Here is a 19,695-nt window from a genome sequence, read left to right as displayed (position 1 = left end):
GACAAAATGACATTTGCGGTATTACCGACTAGATGCAACACCCAAAAAAAGTGAACCCACCTTGGAAGAAAATGTAGGTTTATTTTAGAAAATTTTAATTAAAATAGTTTTCTAATTGCAACATGTTACAAATAAGTTAATATTTTTTGTCAAATTGAAGAAAATTTATTAAAAATAATTAATTTTTTTCTCTTGTTTAAGAAAATTTCATATGTTGAAAGAAAAAATTGGATTCAAAAATTGTTAAAATGTCTTTAGCGCTATACGAAGTTCATGACAGGTACAATTTTAGTAAAATTTACTCATTTGAGAGACTTATGAACTCAATTTAAGCAAACTTCTGTCATTTTAGGAAAATATGAACTATTTTATTTTTTAGTAAAATTCTGCACTATATTTGTATACAACTTTTTTTCTTATTTTTAGGTCACGTCATTAAAGTTAGCAAAAATTATTCAAATAAGGAACATTTACTCATATTGTGCAAAATTTAACTAAAATCAACTAATCTTCATGAACTAAAATAAAGTTCAGTTGGCATTAGAGCCCCTTTTTTCTGGGTGAATAATAAGGTGGCTTATCTCAAACAGCTGGTTTAGAGTTTTTGAAGAAAGTTTTCTCCAGATGTCATCTAGAACTGTAATTGTTTTAAAATTATGACAAAGGTATCGAAAATATTGAGCTTGCAATTTATAGACAAAATTCTAATAGAAATCTTAGTATTTCCCCTGAATATTTAAACCGATTTTGTCTTTACTCTAAAAATTTTGGTATCTTTTAAATTTGGGTTTTTGTACATGCTTCTGGGAAGCAAATTTTAATTTTTCGCTTTTTCAGCTTTTTTTTTCTTCATATGCTATTAAAGTCCTTTAAAAACGAGTTAACGACAACTTTATTTTCCAAATTAAGACTCGACTTCCAGTAGAAATTATGCTATGTATCAAGTAGGTTAGGTGGCAGCCCGATGTATCAGTCTCACTTAGACTATTCAGTCCATTGTGATACCACATTGGTTAACTTCTCTCTTATCACTGAGTGTTGCCCGATTCCATGTTAAGCTCAATGGCAAGGGACCTCCTTTTTACAGCCGAGTCCGAACAGCGTTCCACATTGCAGGGAAACCACTTAGAGAAGCTTTGAAACCCTCAGAAATGTCACCAGCATTACTGAGGTGGCATAATCCACCGGTGAAAAACTTTTTGGTGTTCGGTCGAAGCAGGAATCGAACCCACGACCTTGTGTATGCAAGGCGGGCATGCTAACCATTGCACTACGGTGGCTCCCATGTATCAAGTAAAAAACGTCTTTAAACTAAAGTGTTGAAAAACATGTCCTATATTTGAACGATTTTTTGCTTTGTAGTCAAGATGCAAAAAGACAGCAAATTTAAAGACAATTTTATTATTTTAAAGAATTTTTCTGAATTTTACAAGTCAATTTGACCATAATAATTCAGAAAAAATCTTTAAATTTAATGAAATTGTCTTTAAATTTGTTGTCTTTTTGCATCTTGACTACAAAGCAAAAAATCGTTCAAATATAGGACATGTTTTTCAACACTTTATTTTAAAGACGTTTTTTACTTGATACATAGCATAATTTCTACTGGAAGTCGAGTCTTTATTTGGAAAATACAGTTGTCGTTAACTTGTTTTTAAAGGACTTTAATAGCATATGAAGAAAAAAGCTGAAAAAGCGAAAAATTCAAATTTGCAAGTACACAAATCCCAAATTTAAAAGAGAATTGTGTCTTAAAAGTATCCTTACTTGTATTCTCCGCTTCTTTGGCTCGGAATCACTACCAAAATTTTTAAAGTAAAGACAAAATCTTTGGAACCGGGCATGCTTTTTTTGCAGTGTACTCACCTGTGTTTCAATAGAAAGAATTAAAAGTATTTTATTATTAACTAATTTTCCTCTATATTACCGATTATGTATCCCACAAAAGATGTGGAGCATTTTATTGTGGGGTTTCGTTTCGCTTGAAATTTTAAACGAAACGTTTTTGTGTAATCCAGAAACGCACTATCATGTTAAGCGGCATTAGGGGGGCCAATTAAAATAAGGTTTACAAAACTCAATTATTACAATGTTGCTAGTGATGATGTGGTGGCTTATTTCATTTTTCACTTATGAAACTCTAAACGCCTTCACTAATATGAAGATGCTATAAATCATTGCCAAAGGCACCACTAGATATTAACTCGAATAATCTTACCAAGCTTTATGATGATATGGAAGTCCACCACCATAGATGGTACTCACTACAAAAACGTACCTTTGTTATTGCACATATCATGCCTGAGTAACTCATATTTGGTAGTACTTGGTGTCAATGTGGTGGTTATGGAAAGCGTAAAATATGTTACCATTTGTTTTCGCCACTTTTTCTCAAAACTAAAAATCCGATTTTTTTCTAAATTAACTTGCCTAATAGATAGTTAACGAACTGCAACAGCAATGATGAAAAAAAAGAGAAAACACAAATTAAAACATTTGTAATGAATAAAAATCCATTTTCGTCAAAAAGACAAACGAGCCGAAATTAAGTCATACTCCCCACCCAGGGAGACACAACACACACGCAATTATATGCAGCAACTTTTTTTTGATTTTTTGTTTGAAGTCGTTTCGCAAAACCTTTCTCCAACCATGATAATGGTTATTGGGATTGAAATGGAAATTTTGGTATTACCTCTTATGGCAATTGGTTTATTATGCGTTCAAGACCACCTCCATATTAAAATGATTTGGCCATCATCTTCCTCGTATGGCCATGATGACCATACGAATCCAAAAAAAAAATCTGTATCATTTTTATGGGACTTTCTTTTTTTCAACCAACAAATCTCAAACAAGTGATTTATTGAAATTTGTAATTTTTGGAAATAGTTTCACAATGGGATAAATTACGGAGGAGTGATAATTTCATAACATAAAAGCGTTGAAAATGTTGCCATGCTTTATAATTACCTACTTGGATATTATGCCAAAAATCATAAAAAGTAAAAATATCTAAAATTGAATGTTACCCCAAAATCAACCCTGTTGAGTTAGTACATCACCAGATTAAATGGGCCACATGAGATGCCAACATCTAAAATGACCCAAAGATCTTCCGCCTCTGTTGGAGAAACTGGAAATTTGCTTATATAGAGCTGATGAATGGTATCCATACCGGGAACATTCAACTGCTGACTGAAGGGTTAACTAGTGGGGCTAAGTGAGTAGATTGCATAGGATTTTTATACTGAACAGTTAGTCCTTGCCACATCTAGATAAGTCCCCGAGTCTGGCTTGCATGTCATGAACATGAAGTTTTACAAAAGCGATCACCCCAAGAATTCTGATTCTTTCAACAGGAACAAAGAGAGAACCAACTTCATTTGGAGCCCTATGCCCCCATTGCAAGTATTCTTTGGGTCAATCACAAACCTCCTCCAGCCTCCTGAAGAACTTTGAGCTTGCGGATTGTTGATTCAATTCAGCAAAAAGATCGGCTAGTCTGGTGTTGCTGAAGTGTAGAAAGGGAATAAATTTTTTGGAGTCCACTCCACCATTGCAGGCTTTCCTTCCGCTTCTTGAAGAAGTTAGAGTTTGCCTGTTTATTGATGCGGTTCTGACAAAAATCCGCCGGTGTTTGGAGTGGAAAATATGATAGTTCTGGAGAGTACGGTGAAATGCTGAAGAACTTCACTCTCGAATTCTGTTTTGTCATCTTCGACAACGTGGGGCCTGTAGTTGTTGTGGAGCATGATGACTTGGCCTTGTTTTTACAGATGAATAGCCTCATTCAAACGGCTAAGCGGGATAATATAGGGATCCTTGCTTAGAGTGGAGTTTCCTTCTTGCATTTTCCAGTGAACGACCTTCCCAGTCGCATCAAACGTAGATCAAGGCATTCTAAGGACGGCAAAGTTGCTTACATAGAGCTGCGTCCCATTGCCAAAAGGTGCAAAATCCAGTGAACTACCTTCCCAGTCATGTTAAACGTACGTCAAGGCCATATAAGATGAAGATATTGTTTGACTCTCAGCTTCGGCGTTTCTCCTGGCGCTTTAGGTGCGTCGCATTGATGTAAGGTACAAGATCCGGAGAATATGGTGGATGCTGAAGAACCTCCCTTTTGAGCTCTTGGAGTACTGTTTTGCTGACTTCTGCAACATGGCGCCTGGGATTGTCGAGGAGCATGATGACTTGGCCTTGTTTTTACAGATGAATATCCTCATTCAAACGGCTAAGCGGGATAATATAGGGATCCTTGCTTAGAGTGGAGTTTCCTTCTTGCATTTTCCAGTGAACGACCTTCCCAGTTGCATCAAACGTAGATCAAGGCATTCTAAGGACGGCAAAGTTGCTTATATAGAGCTGCGTCCCATTACCAAAAGGTGCAAAATCCAGTGAACTACCTTCCCAGTCATGTTAAACGTACGTCAAGGCCAGCGTTTCTCCTGGCGCTCCCACTCATTCAAGTGCGTCGCAGTGATGTAAGGTACAAAATCCGGAGAATATGGCGGATGCTGAAGAACCTCCCTTTTGAGCTCTTGGAGTACTGTTTTGCTGACTTCTGCAACATGGCCTTGTCTATACGGGGTTCCCCCGAATAGCCTCACTCAAATGGTTAAGCTGGACAATATAGAGCTACGTGTTGACATTAGAGTTTCGTTCGTATCAAATGCAGGCCAAGGCTTTCTAAGTTGAAGATATTGTTTGACTCTCGGCTTCTGCGTCTCCCCTGGGGTCATCCACTCCTTTCGATACGTCACATTGACGTAAGGTGCAAAATTCGGAGAGCACGGTGGATGCTCTCCTTCGAGTTTTTCGAGTGCTGTTTTGCCGACTTCAGCAAAATGGGGCCTGGGATTATGGTAGAGCATTATGACTTGGCCTTGTATATTGGGGGTTTTTAAGCCTGATAGCCTCATTCAAACGCACAAAAACGCAGTCACGTAAAACGTAGATTAAAACCTTCTAATGTTAAATACTTTGCCAGTCGCACCAACCGCAGATCATGGTCTTTTAAGATGAATATATTCATGGACTCTCAGCTTTGGCATCTCATCTGAGGCCACCAGTTCCTTTCGCCGCGTCACATTGACGTACCCCCATTCCTCATCTCCCCTAAAGATACGATACAAAAAGCGCTTTTTGTGCCCATGTTTTGCACGTGGCGTGTGAGATATTCAGCAGCAAGTTTTAGGTGTTTTCCTTTGGTTTATGGATCCAGAGGCATCGAATCTTCGAGTAAATCCAATTGATTGAAAATTACTGCAGATTGTCATTGTACTGATGTTAATTTCTTCAACCAACTCACAAGTTTCTTGGCGAGTCATAGAGGTTAGCATGTCCGCTTTGCATACACAAGGTCGTGGGTTCGATTCCTGCTTCGACCGAAAACCAAAAAGTTTTTCAGCGCTGGATTATCCCACCCCAGTAATACTGGTGACATTTCTGAGGGTTTCAAAGCTTCTCTAAGTGGTTTCACTGCAATGTGGAATGCCGTTCGGACTCGGCTATAAAAAGGAGGACCCTTGCCATTGAGCTTAACATGCACACAAAAAATTTTTTCTCTGATTCAATCACCAAATTAATTGATCCAATTAATTTTTTAATTGAAATGTCTTCAATCACGAAAATGATAGTATCAATCACAGTTTTAATTTGGCATAGAAAAAATTCTTGATTAAAAAATTAATTGATTTTTTTCAGCAAAATTCAATTAATTTTTTAATTGATTCAATTAAAAATTTAATTGATGTTGATTGCAAAACGCAATTAATTTATTAATTAAAAAAGGTAACTATTTTTAATTACTTAGTTAGATTGGCTTAGAGTTTGAAATACATTTTTAATTAAAAAAGTAAAAAAAATCAGCACTTTTTTAACTGAATTAGTCTTCCGAATTTGATTAAAAAGTTAATTGTATCAATTAATTTTTTAATTAAACATTTTAAAAATTTCAATCATTGACTTAATTAACTTAATGTTTCTATCATGATTAAAAAGTTAATTGTATCAATTAGTTTATTAATTGAAAAAAATTTCAACTTCAATTAACTTTTTAATTGGAAATATTTTGGTGATATTTTTTTCTGTGTGGAATCGGGCAGCACTCAGTGATAAGAGAGAAGTTCACCACTGTGGTATAACAATGGACTGAATAGTCTGATACATCAGGCTGCCACCTAACCTAACCTTGGCGACCATCGTTCCATGAATAGAGGCTTCAAAGGATATTCTTCGAATTATTAACTCACTTGAATGTTCTAAGCTTACGTTTGTCAATGAAAATGATACATAAAATGGTTATTTTCAACCCATAGTGCAATCCATGTTGATCAGCGTAATTGTAAACAAATTTTATGCAATTTGACTTGTTTTTGGCAAAAAGTGCGAAACGTTCATAAACACGTATTAAAGCGAAATCATACCGATAAATTTAGAGGTGGATAGATGAATGAATGGATGACTGGCTGGCTGGAAGACCACAGTAATGATACCTCCTCAACATTTAGATGCGAGCCCATCCACATATAGCCGGTCAAACGACTAACGCATTGGCCAAAACGCAATTGCATAACAATTATAAAACGAGCGAATGAATGGAGAGACAGACATACGGACGGACAATGTGTAGTGATGGGCCGACATCAAGGCTTATCAACAACCACAACAAATAAATAAAACAGAAAACGAGAATAGGGGTATGCGACCAGGTGGCAAAGAGGAAAAGATGAGCCAAGTTTATGTGATTTGGCCTTTGGATCAAATATGGTAGTGCGAAATGCAGCAAACATGTGCACTCTTTTACGAGTATGTTGGGTATTACGAGTCGATTGCATTTAGGCCGGCTTCAAGTATTGCTGAAATGATTGTTTGTTGTTGCTACTGCTGCTGCTGATGGATGATGATCAGATGTTGTTACTGTTGAATTTCTTGAATGTGATGCAACATTTTAGTGTATTTACTGCCAAGTTGGCTATATCAGCAAACGTCTTTTTTTTTGCTTTCGTAAAAAAAACTCACAATTGTGCAAAACACAATTACCTTTGATGCAGCAACACTTGACCAAGTCAACCTTGCTCTTAGAGATGAGCCCTTGTCTACCGGTATGGTTGGTTTATGGTTTATGTTTTCCTCCACAATGTGGTTTTTCGTTATGCAACAAAATCTGCTACATTTAATTAAGAATTGAATTCACTTTACCTTGTCATACACACTCAAGTATTTTTGCTGCACTTTTGTTTTCTCATTTGACTATAAGCCGACATTTTAAGAGTTGTTTTAATGCATTTTCTCCTTTGTTTTTCTTTTACAGTCATGTTCAAATCTGTACTTATTGTCTCGTGCCTTTTCGTGGCTGCCGCTTACAGCCAGGAGCTTAAAGTTGATATGGTCAGCGTTCCCGAAGTTTGTGATCAAAAGTCCAAAAATGGCGATACGGTAAGTGTTTTTTTTATACCCTCCACCATAGGATGGGGGTATATTAACTTTGTCATTCTGTTTGTAACACATCGAAATATTGCTCTAAGACCCCATAAAGTATATATATTCTGGGTCGTGGTGAAATTCTGAGTCGATCTAAGCATGTCCGTCCGTCCGTCTGTTGAAATCACGCTAACTTCCGAACGAAACAAGCTATCGACTTGAAACTTGGCACAAGTAGTTGTTATTGATGTAGGTCAGATGGTGTTGCAAATGGGCCATATCGGTCCACTTTTACGTATAGCCCCTATATAAAGGGACCCTCAGATTTGGCTTGTGGAGCCTCTAACAGAAGCATATTTCATCCGATCCGGCCGAAATTTGGTACATGGTGTTGGTATATGGTCTCTAACAACCATGCAAAAATTGGTCCACATCGGTCTATAATTATACATAGCCCCCATACAAACCGATCCCCAGATTTGGCTTGCGGAGCCTCAAAGAGAAGCAAATTTCATCCGATCCGGCTGAAATTTTGTACATGGTGTTGGTATATGGTCTCTAACAACCATGCAAAAATTGATCCATATCGGTCCCCATATAAACCGATCCCCAGATTTGGCTTGCGGAGCCTCAAAGAGAAGCCAATTTCACCCGATCTTGCTGAAATTTGGTACATGGTGTTAGTATATGGTCTCTAACAACCATGCAAAAATTGGTCCACATCGGTCCATAATTATATATAGCCCCCATATAAACCGTTCTCCAGATTTGACCTCCGGAGCGTCTTGGAGGAGCAAAATTCATCCGATCCGGTTCAAATGTGGAACGTGGTGTTAGTATATGGCCGCTAACAACCATAAGAAAATTGGTCCTTATCGGTCTATAGTTATATATAGCCGATCTCCAATCACACAAAAATTGGTCCATATCGGTTCATAATCATGGTTGCCACTCGAGCCAAAAATAAAAATTTTATTTCTATAGAAAATTTAGTTAAAATTTAATTTCTATAGAAAATTTTTGTTAAAATTTAATTTCTATAGAAAATTTTGTCAAAATTTCATTTCTATAGAAAATTTTGTCAAAATTTTATTTCTATAGAAAATTTTGTTAAAATTTTATTTGTATAGAAAATTTTGTAAAAATTTTATTTCTATAAAATTTTTTTTGAAAATTTTATTTCTATAGAAAATTTTGTTACAATTTTATTTCTATAGAAAATTTTGTCAAAATTTTTTTCTAAAGAAAATTTTGTCAAAATTTTATTTCTATAAAAAAATTTTTAAAAATTTTATTTCTATTGAAAATTTTGTTAAAATTTTATTTCTATAGAAAATTTTGTCAAAATTTTATGTCTATAGAAAATTTTGTCAAATTGAATTATATACGTATTTGATCGATCTTTTTTGATTTAATATATACCACGTCTATAATTACATACAATTTAGAAAACGGTGTTAGGAGGTTCTAAGATACCTTGCCATCGGCAAGCGTTATCGCAACTTAAGTAATTCGATTGTGGATGGCAGTGTTTAGAAGAAGTTTCTACGTAATCCATGGTGGAGGGTACATAAGCTTCGGCCTGGCCGAACTTACGGCCGTATATACTTGTTTTTAATTAGATATCCAACAACTTTTTGACTTGGTCCAAATCGTTCATCTTGGTGATTCGGATTTATCGTAGAACTAGTTCCTTCAAATCGTTTCTTCGTTCCAATAATTCGTACCTTTTTGTATTAACTCTCCTGGGCGAATATTTCATACAAAAATGTTTTTCTTCTTTCTATTTTTCATTATAGCTCACCATGCACTATACCGGCACATTGACGGATGGCAAAAAATTCGACTCTAGGTAAGTGGCAAACTGTTGTTACTATGGCATTGTACCACTTTTGTTAGACTTTTCTCTCGCCCTGCCTATTTATTGGCTTATTTTAATTTATGTCCTTTTTTTTTGTTTAACGCGTGAAGAGTCTCATCCTTATGGGACATAGCTTTGTTATGGATTTTGTGCAATGAACGCATCATGGTCATTGTCGTAAATTAGCTGTAAAAACAACTGTGATAAAGATCTTTGATTTCAACCAGCCAGCTCTTTTGTGTTTTTGTGTTACCATAATTTAAAGGGATATACGCTTATTTTGGACAAAGAGTTACAATTTGTTGAAAGGCAATATCTTTTAGGCATGGTATGCAATGGAAGAGAAGAGAGCCTAAAGTTAAATTTAAACTAATATATTTGGCATTAACTATAATATGGAATAGAGGCAGAGATGGTCTGTATCAAGCTATTTTAGGTTTGCGACACACATACGTGTCGTAAATGTAAGAAAAGTTGCAAACGTCGCAAACTCAAAATACTTCAGTCCCTTCAGCATATCATCATCTTGGTATCCAAGATGATGATATGTGCGAAGAAATTTAAATTCTCAAGAAGTTAGTAACGAGTTTAAAAACTTGAGAATAGAGATATTTCCGTTTGATACTCCAGACCGAAATTACAATGAACTTCTTGATGGTGCAGTAAACGTGACGGTCGGTATTCGCTCATTATTTCTTTCCAAAATTTCTGCAGAAACTAGAAGGAAGGAAGACTACTTGTGTGTTGCAAAAGTGAATTTTTGTTTAGAGAGAATATTTTAAAATCACGTTTTGCCTTATTAGAGCCAATTTCCATACTAATTAAAATTTTTCAAAATTGTAGCTAGTCATTCGCTGATGTAACTAAGGCTTAGGTGGACATTATGGAGCACGCAACCCAAGAATTGTTTGAAGTTGCGAATGAGAGATGTAAAACTAGTGGAGTTTTGAACAAAGCATTTTTTTGCATCGCGAGAAGCCTAACTAAATTAAATTAAAAAATATTCACAATTTCTTTAACCCTTTCACTACCGAAAGAAACCTAATGTTAAAAACTTTAATTTTTCTTCTGGGTTTACTTGTACTAACATCATGTAGAACAAAAGTAGTCATTTTGAGGACCTACCTCAATTACTTCAAGAGCTATATGAGTTTGTTCTGAAAACTTGATTCTTGAATTGAAACTAAATGGCCTGACAAAACTAAACACTGTTTGGTCTATAATATCTTTCGAAGTGTGAGAAAAAATACAAAAAAGAGCCCGAAAAAATATCAACTATATTTTTTCTATGAATGTCCATTTACTAGAGACATACAGTAGAAAAATGGACTGAAAATTTCGTATTTTTTGTTTATTGTAAAAGAAGTTTATAAAAATTCATATTAGTGCTCACTTATATGGAAAATATTTATAGCTTATTTAGACTAAAGTCTTTGCTTTAAAATAACATCAAGAAATAAATCGAGACTAAGTGGAGAAATAGAGTTTGGTGTTGTTTTCGAATGTCCTTGTAGGTGGACATCGGTAGTGAAAGGGTTAATTCAAAATTAGATTTTTTACACTAGGTTTACGACTTTTGCGACATACGTACCGTCGTAAACATATGTCGCAAAAGTTTGAGACAGGCCAACCCTGGGTAAAGGAGTTGTTTCCTGGTGGCGGATAGTGGGAAAAATTGACTATTTAGGGGAACCATCTCAGGAAGATCATGAGAGTCTCCAGCAGACAAAAACTGACAAAAAATCCCAAACGAATATCGCACGAAGCGTTGATACTCTTACCGCACAGTCGGTGTCCTAGCGTCGGCGCCCAGTGATCAATCTACGAGTCACGAAACGTCGAGATCAGGCAATCGTAGACCTCACGCAGGTGTGTGAGACTCTTTCCTCAACTACAAGTTACAAACACAGCTTCTATAGGTGTGGGCAACTTATATCCTATAGTAGAATAATGCTACAAGAAAGACTAGTTATGTAGCTGCTGATAAGACGCATGAGGAAGATGAAAAGGCTCAGGGGAGGTTAGATCCTTTCCGTCCACCGAAAGGTGATAGAGAATCTGATTTCGACTCGGATGAAAATGAAGGCGTCAATATCATCATCTTGGCAAACCCAACTTACGACTTGGTCAATAAGAAGGTAAGGTTGGTGTTAGGGATGGCGTCGCAAGAATGACCACTAGAAGTAAGAGATTATCTGGGGCACAGCGACGTAAGTTGAAAAGATTGAACCAGATGATGAACGGGAAGCAAGATACTCCGAAAGGAAACTTGAAATTCCTCCCAATAATATGAGAAAGAGCATAAAACTCCGGAAGAACAGAAATCTGAAACGACGTGAAAGTTTGGAAATACCAAACTCTGACCCCAATGGAATCTCAAGCAAGCAGAATCTAACGGAGGGCGGAAAGATCAGACCGAATAGTGTAAAGGCGAGCACATCCACCCAGCCTACCGCGAAGAAGGGAAAGCCAATTATGGCCAAACCATCTTTGCAGAAAAGGAAGGAGAAGTTGAAAGGTGTACGTTTTCATCTTCCTACGCCTGCATAACCAAAAGATGTTACCGGGAGGAACTGTGAGCGTAACACAGTTCCAACCAAAATAGCATATCTGGCCAAATATCCAGAGATCAGCAAGCGGACTTGGAGGATCTGGTCATCAACAATATCCTTGACTATGTAATAGCTAATGAAGATGGACCAATTGTTCGGATAACAAGCTGTGACTTCAAAAGGGACTTCCTCATCTTCAGGTTTGCGTCAGAGGCTTATGCGTTGTTGATGATTCTTACTTTTTCTAGGTAGGCAGTGTAAATTATTCCGTGCGTATTTGAAAATATAATACGACTTTGTCAGCCGAGGGTTCAGGGTTTGCATTTCATGGGACTGACGATTGGACTTTCGAGTGAAATGATGAAGAATTCATGGCCACATATCGATATAAAATCTGCATTTATAATGCCCTGAATCATTAACTCGTCGATGTTTTTGGTTAGGTTAGGTTATAAGGCTCACTTAGACTATTCAGTCCGTTGTGATACCACAGTGATGAACTTCTCTCTTATCACTGAGTGCTGCCCGATTCCATGTTAAGCTCAATGACAAGGGACCTTCTTTTTATAGCCGAGTCTGAACGGCGTTCCACATTCCAGTGAAACCACTTAGAGAAGCTTTGAAACCCTCCGAAATGTCACCAGCATTACTGAGGTGGGAAAATCCACTGCTGAAAAACTTTTTGGTGTTCGGTCGTAGCAGGAGTCGAATCCACGACCTTGTGTATGCAAGGCGGGCATGCTAACCATTGCACCACGGTGGCTCTCATGTTTTTGGTTAAAAGTGACCTCTGGCGGAACACACTTTCCACAGACCTTTCCCATTCCCAAATAGAGTATCTGCTATTCAAAATAAATTTGTGGATCGTTTTATTGTATTCATCAGTAGCAAGATTTTCTAGGCATCCACAGTCTTTGGTTTCCATATCATCATATGAATCCTTGATAGTTGATTTCTCTAGGGTAGTGTACAGAAACTCGCTATTTTTCAAACGTTTTACTTGAACTATATTTTTCCCCTTCAGAAAGCAACAATTTGATCAACATGAAAAGCGGACACCTGTCAAAAGTGGACAATATTCGTGAGACGTTTGCATTAGTATCATATTAAAATTAAGTGTCCACTTCTGTGAGGTTTCACTGTTTTACCTATCCTTACTCGATATGGGTCTTCAATATTAGTTAAAATTTATATATACAGTGAAACCTCTCAATCTTGGACACTATGATAAGCGGACACCTCTCAAAAGTGGACAACTTTCGTGAGATTTTTGCTATATTTTATTTTTTTATATTGCTATATTAAAGTAACCTCTAATAAGTGGACTCCCAAATGTGGACAAAATGAGCGTGGCCACCACTTCCGATAGGTTTCAGTATAGTACTAAAGGGTGATACGGTCAAAATTTGGTCAAGGGAAAACGCGTGTAAATCGGTGAAATCGTTTATTTAAAAAATCAAATTAAATTTCTTTTTCAAGTTCAATTAGTATAAAATTCAGGAAAAATATTCAGTTAGGCTTTCGCTTTTCCAAATCCGAATTGCCGGGCCTCACGCTTGACACCTGCCATCAGATTTTGTACAGCCACCTTGTCCACCTTCTTCGCCGCAGAAAGCCTGTTTGCCTTGAACTGCTGCTCGTCCTTAGCAGTTTTTTTGGTCTTCTTTAGGTTCCGCTTGACAATAGCCCAGTATTTCTCAATTGGGCGGAGCTCTGGCGTGTTGGGAGGGTTCTTGTCCACCTGCACGTTGTTGGCGGCGTACCACTCCATGGCCTTTTTACCGTAATGGCAAGTTGCCAAATCCCGCCAAAACAGTATGGAACAACCGTGTTTCTTCAGGAAAGGCAGCAGACGTTTATTCAAACACTCTTTCACGTAAATTTCATGGTTGACAGTCCCGGAAGCTATGAAAATGCTGCTTTTCAAGCCACAGGTACAGATGGCTTGCCAAACCAGATATTTCTTTGCGAACTTTGACAGTTTTATGTGCTTGAAAATATCTGCTACCTTTCCCCTTCCTTTTGCCGTATAAAACTCCTGTCCCGGAAGCTGCTTGTAGTCGGCTTTGACGTAGGTTTCGTCGCCCATTACCACGCAGTCAAACTTCGTCAACATCGTCGTGTACAGCCTCCGGGATCGCGCTTTGGCCGTTGTATTTTGTTTATCATCGCGATTTGGAGTCACTACCTTCTTGTAAGTCGATAGTCCGGCTCGTTTTTTGGCTCGATGCACGGATGTAGACGATACACCCAGCTTATTTGCGGCATCTCGGAGAGAGAGGTTAGGGTTTCGCTTCAAACTACCGGCAACTCTCTTTGTCGTCTCAGCGGCTTCCCGTTTTCGATTTCCCCCCGATCCAGACTTCCTGGCTGTCGACAAACGTTCCCCAAACACTTTAATTACATTTGTAACGGTTGATTTGGCAACTTTTAGCGATTTTGCCAGCTTTGCGTGCGAGTAGCTCGGATTTTCGCGATGCGCGAGCAAAATTTTGATACGCTGCTCTTTTTGCTTGGACGGCATTTTGACAACTGAAGAGTGAATTCCAAAATCAAAATAGGAGCAACATTCTACACACACACACCTTCAAAATGAGGGGTGTTCAGGTTTTTTAAATGCAAAATTGAAAGAAATACGTCAAGTTTATATTGACCAAATTTTGACCGTATCACCCTTTATGTTAATATCACCCTAATTTCTTACATTTAAATATGCGTTTTGAAATGTGTTATTATCAAAACACTTTTTTCGTGAAGATATTACAAACTTATACACCAGCATTTGAGAAAATAAATTAAATATTTTTTAACACTTCATTTAAACTAAATGCTGGTATACAAGATCCATATGTTACCAACGATAATGAACAACGACACCAAAACCTGATAACCCATAATAATTCTAGCTCCATTGATAAGAATTCAACAGAACAGAAAAACTTCTAGTAGTACCTAAATTTGGGATCTCTTATCAAAAAGTCCCATAGTTGTTGGCATCCTCTTGAACTCTGTGTGATAATAATTATTATTAGCTTTCGGTAAAGTATAAAAAAAAGTTGCCCATACCATGTGTAATTGTCCCCCCACCCTCCAATTGGTTTTCTAATCTCAACAAGTACCAATCCAGAAATCAAGCCACTTGCATGCTTGTCATTTGAATTTTCTGACAACTCAGCTCCTAACTACACACACACTCCCTTATCTGCTTTGCAATGGTTTACTTTATTTAGTTTAATTCACTTTATGTTTAATGTTGTATGAAATTTTTGAGGAAATGACTTTATGATTTTATTATTTGTAAATTGTCATATTTTCTATGTGGAGAAAACGACTATGTCTGAGAATTGTCCTCTATATGGAAATTTAATATGGGAAATTTACTTTGACCTTTAAAGTTATTTGATTGTGATGATAATAGACTTTTTAAGCAGAGGAAAGAAGGTTCAGCAATGTGATTATACACTAATAGAAAGTGTATAATCACATTTAAAGAATTGAAATCTATTTATTATGGTATTTTTTGAAATAAAAAAATTGTTATTAAACCAGAGATTTTACACGACATCGCCTCTTCATCTTCAAAAAGGGGGCCATCGATCATAACAGGGTGACAATGATCTTGATCTTGTAAAATAAATCCTTCAGATATACTCGTATATCCCTATTGATTTTGGAAGAAATCAGTTCAGATTTACATACAGCTCCCATATAGTTTTACTCCGATTTATGTGAAATGTTACACAGGGAGTAGAATTAACATTCATACTATGCAGAAAAAAAATTGGAAATCGTTTCAGTTTTAGATATATGATTATAAGAATATGATCCTTTATACACTGAAAAAAATATTTACGTGATATTAAAGATTACGCAAACTAAATTTGAGGACGCTCAATTTCCAAAATTTTAAGGACGAATTTCTTTAAAATAATGTACGAGGGCGGTTCGGAAACTTCTTAGCCTATCAATGAAAGAGAATAGTTAGTTTTTCAAATATATTTTTATTTTTCAATATAATCTCCTGAAACTTCAATACACTCAGTCCAAAGCTTTTCAAGCAATTTTATCCCTTGATTAAAATAGTTTTCCTCAAGGTCTTCAAAATAGTGGTTTACAACTGTAATTGCATCTTCATTTGAGGCAAAACGTTTACCAGCAAGGAATTTTTTTAGATTTGGGAACAAGTAAAAGTCACTGGGAGCTAAATCAGGAGAATAAGGTGGGTGGTCAAGCAACTCGTACTTTAATTCGTTGATTTTAGCCATTGTTAAAACACTCTTGTGCGCAGGTGCGTTGTCTTGATGAAAAATTTTTTTTTTTGTTGTAAGCCAGGACATTTTTCTCGAATTTGTACATTTAATTGATCCAAAAGCTTGAATTGGACTCTGAATTTATTGTTTTACCCTTTTGCAGATAGTCAATCAATAAAATACCTTTGAAGTCCCAAAAAACCGTTGCCATAACCTTACCAGCCGATTGAATTGTTTTTGCCTTCTTTGGGCACATCCTCCAGCTTCAGTCCATTGTTTGTATTGTTCTTTTGTCTCTGGAGTGTAGTGGTGGATCCATGTCTCATCAACAGTTATGAAAGGATGCTTAAAATCCATTTTATTTCGCTTAAAACGATCCAAACAAGCTTGAGAAATGTTCATTCTTATGCGTTTTTGATCGACTGTTAACAAATGCAGCACCCATCTTGCAGAAACCTTTTTCATCTGTAGTTCTTCATGCAGAATTAAATGGACTCGATCATTTGAGATGCCCATGATATTAGCAATTTCACACACTTTTATTCGTCGATCATTTAATACCATATCATGTACTTTGGCTACAATTTTTTGTTTCTGTTTTTGGACGTCCAATACGTGGTTCATCTTCAATGCTTGTACGACCACGTTTACTGTTGCACCTAACACATTCACCATATCATTATGAATTTCTTGTCCCGATAAACCTTTTTTATGTAAATATGTCATTAAATATAGCACGCATTTCTAATTTTTCCATTGTTAAAAATTGCGGATTCGTCTTTTTTGAACACCTGTTTCTATGTGAAGGAGTTGCCAGATCGAAACAAAATTTAACATGTGTTCATAACAGAGAGGGAAGTTTCGAAAACACTTAACTTTTTTCTGTTATACGGCGCTTTTTGTGCTAGGCAAAGAAGTTTCCGAACTGCCCTCGTAATTTTAATTTCAATAAAGTTTATAATCTTTGCTTCAAATTTTTTCATTAAATTTAAGACACACATTTTGTAAATTAGCGTTCCACCGTTAAAATCACATGCCTGCAAACTAAGGCAAATTTTCCTTAAAGTAAAGAAACACATTTTTGAATTAAAGAAATCGCCCTTAAATTAACTAAAAAATTGAATCTTTAGATTTAAGATAAAAACGCTTCAAAGATAGACTACGACTTATTTTGAGAATTTAGCATATTTGGTTTAAAGTTTTTTTTTTTTTATTATTGAATTAAGAACACATTTTTATTTGGATTTTTAAACTGATATTTGTTTGTAATAAATGAGATATGTATCCTAATTTTAATTTTATTGATCCTAGATTTAAACCCAGATAGGTCACTAAATATGCCTTTATTTTAAAGAAAGCGCCTATTTGGCTCGGAATCAACATGAAAATCCAGCCACCGTGGTGCAATGGCCCGCATGCATGCCCGCCTTGCATACACATGGTCGTGGGTTCGATGCCTGCTTCGACCGAACACCAAAAAGTTTTTCAGCGGTGAATTATCCCACCTCAGTAATGCTGGTGACATTTCTGAGGATTTCAAAGCTTCTCTAAGTGGTTTCACTGCAATGTGGAACGGCTATAAAAAGGAGGTCCCTTGTCATTGAGCTTAACATGGAATCGGGCAGCACTCAGTGATAAGAGAGAAGTTCACCAACGTGGTATCACAATGGACTGAATAGTCTAAGTGAGCCTGATACATCGGGCTGCCACGTAACCTAACCTAACACGAAAATCCTTAAGGGAAGGTTAAAATCGTTGGATCCAAATAAACTTTTTTTGATTGTATATAGCACTCAACAAATTTTAAAGATTTGAGATGGTATCGAAAATGTAGATCTAAAATTAATGATAGAAATAATTATGAAATAGTTTATCTACAATTTCGTTTATTATCCTAATAATGAACTAAACTCATTTTTCTCTAAGTGTATGGGTAGTGCTTCCAAATTTGCTAGAAAATATGTAAAAATTTAGAAAATGTTATTCTATGCAAATACCTTAAGGTCACTTAATTCTAAATCAACAAAAACGATTACCCATCATTTAACAAAATTTTACGAATTTGTTGAGGGATTAGAGCACTTTCTTCTTTTCTTTTATAGCTACACATACCCTCAATAAAACAAATTTTTTGCCAGAGACTTTTCGCCTTCATGCTTACAGTCAATGCCAAAGAGAAAGTTTATATTGTGTGTGATTTATTTTTTGTTTCTGGTTCATCATGATTTGTGTTTAATTTACCGTGATTTTTCCCATTTACTTTGCCATATTAGGATGTCTCCATCATACCTTTGTCATATAGCTCTCAATGATGAGGTGCAATAAGATAAAGACCTGTAAAGTTGTTTGTGCACCTGTTGCATTAACTCACCACACTGCCACACAAACAAACACAGCGTCAAGGGTATGTTGGATTTATCAAAACATGAGAGATCTAATGAAAAATGGACAGGTAGGGTTGCCATATTGTCGGGGGTGTTATATGTTATTCTTTATTATAAGACTACCGTTATTTGGATTACTTTTGTTCTAGATTTTCTTGTTATGTTGTATTTTAGCTGCGAGCGAAAAAAGTGTTGTACTTGTCAAAGTCAATGAAGGTGCTCGCTCTTACGGAGATGAGCACCACAACAAAGTCAGTCAAGCATGTAAACTGCATTTTCAAAAGATTGTTGCAAATGAATTTTGCTGTTGTTGGCTTTACCGGAAATTGCCAACAACTACGGCGGCCACCACAACAACACCAACAATAACAATAATAACTACTACTAACAATCAAGAAGACAACGATAAAATCGTTACTATATTTTTTTGTTGTGTGGCAAAACAAAAAAATAAAACCTCTTCGTTAAACGCAACGTTAGCGAAGAGTACACGCATTAATAATCATAAGGTCTTTGAAGATAAACTTCCTCATTGTGTTTAACATCCTCAAATGCCACCAAGAAGACAACGAAAATATAATCTCCCATATAACTGAATGCAGGTGATAAACCAAAGACTAAATAAAGCTAATGATGAATATATGTGCGGAGCTGGGCCTGAGTATCTTCGTTGTTAGATTCCTTAAGTACGGTAATTAAATAGCTTTCCAAAGGATCCTTCAAAATACCTGGTACCATAAATAATCATATAGCCTACACCCCTCGCCCAGTACTCTATCTGTTGGCATTACATGTTTACGACAAAGCTCATTTCATCTATAGTTACCGTGGATGGTACCAGATATGGACATTTTAATTTCTTTGTCATCGCTTCCATGCAATGACTGTGTGTTGTCTGTTTTTTTTTTCCTTTTGAAATTTCTACACCCTGGAAATGACACATTTCATCAGGCCATGGTTAGTTGCTTCGAACTCTATTGTAGGTGGTAATCAATTGTATGCACGTCTAAAACATTACATTTAAGTTTACTCCTTCTTGTACCAGAAATAGACCTTTTTATGGAATATCCACTATTATGTTGGTTTTTATTTCACTTCTTATTTCCTCTTTGTTTGGCTAATAAAATTGCTGGCGTATCTTTTTAGCGGGACAAAGGTTTGCTTCCACATCGATGTTATATGATGACAGGTCCAACGACTCTAAATTAAATTTTGTGGCA

General features: G+C 36.3%; 1 protein-coding gene across 2 annotated transcripts in view; it reads left to right on the top strand.

The window, feature by feature from the left end:
- The window catches only part of Fkbp14 (peptidyl-prolyl cis-trans isomerase Fkb14), a 63,373-nt gene that overhangs the window by 3,551 nt on the left and 40,127 nt on the right, over window positions 1–19,695 (top strand). For both annotated transcript variants that reach the window (XM_075311040.1, XM_075311039.1), the window contains exons 2-3: window positions 7,319–7,443; window positions 9,228–9,280. In XM_075311040.1, coding sequence (XP_075167155.1) covers window positions 7,321–7,443; window positions 9,228–9,280 — 176 coding nt within the window. In that variant the 5' untranslated portion in view covers window positions 7,319–7,320. The remainder of the gene's footprint in view (window positions 1–7,318; window positions 7,444–9,227; window positions 9,281–19,695) is intronic.

The sequence above is a fragment of the Haematobia irritans genome, chromosome 5, assembly GCF_050003625.1.
Source record: "Haematobia irritans isolate KBUSLIRL chromosome 5, ASM5000362v1, whole genome shotgun sequence".
Lineage (NCBI taxonomy): Eukaryota > Metazoa > Arthropoda > Insecta > Diptera > Muscidae > Haematobia > Haematobia irritans.
Note: the sequence above shows the minus strand (reverse complement) of the source record. Positions and strands in the feature narration are given on the sequence as shown.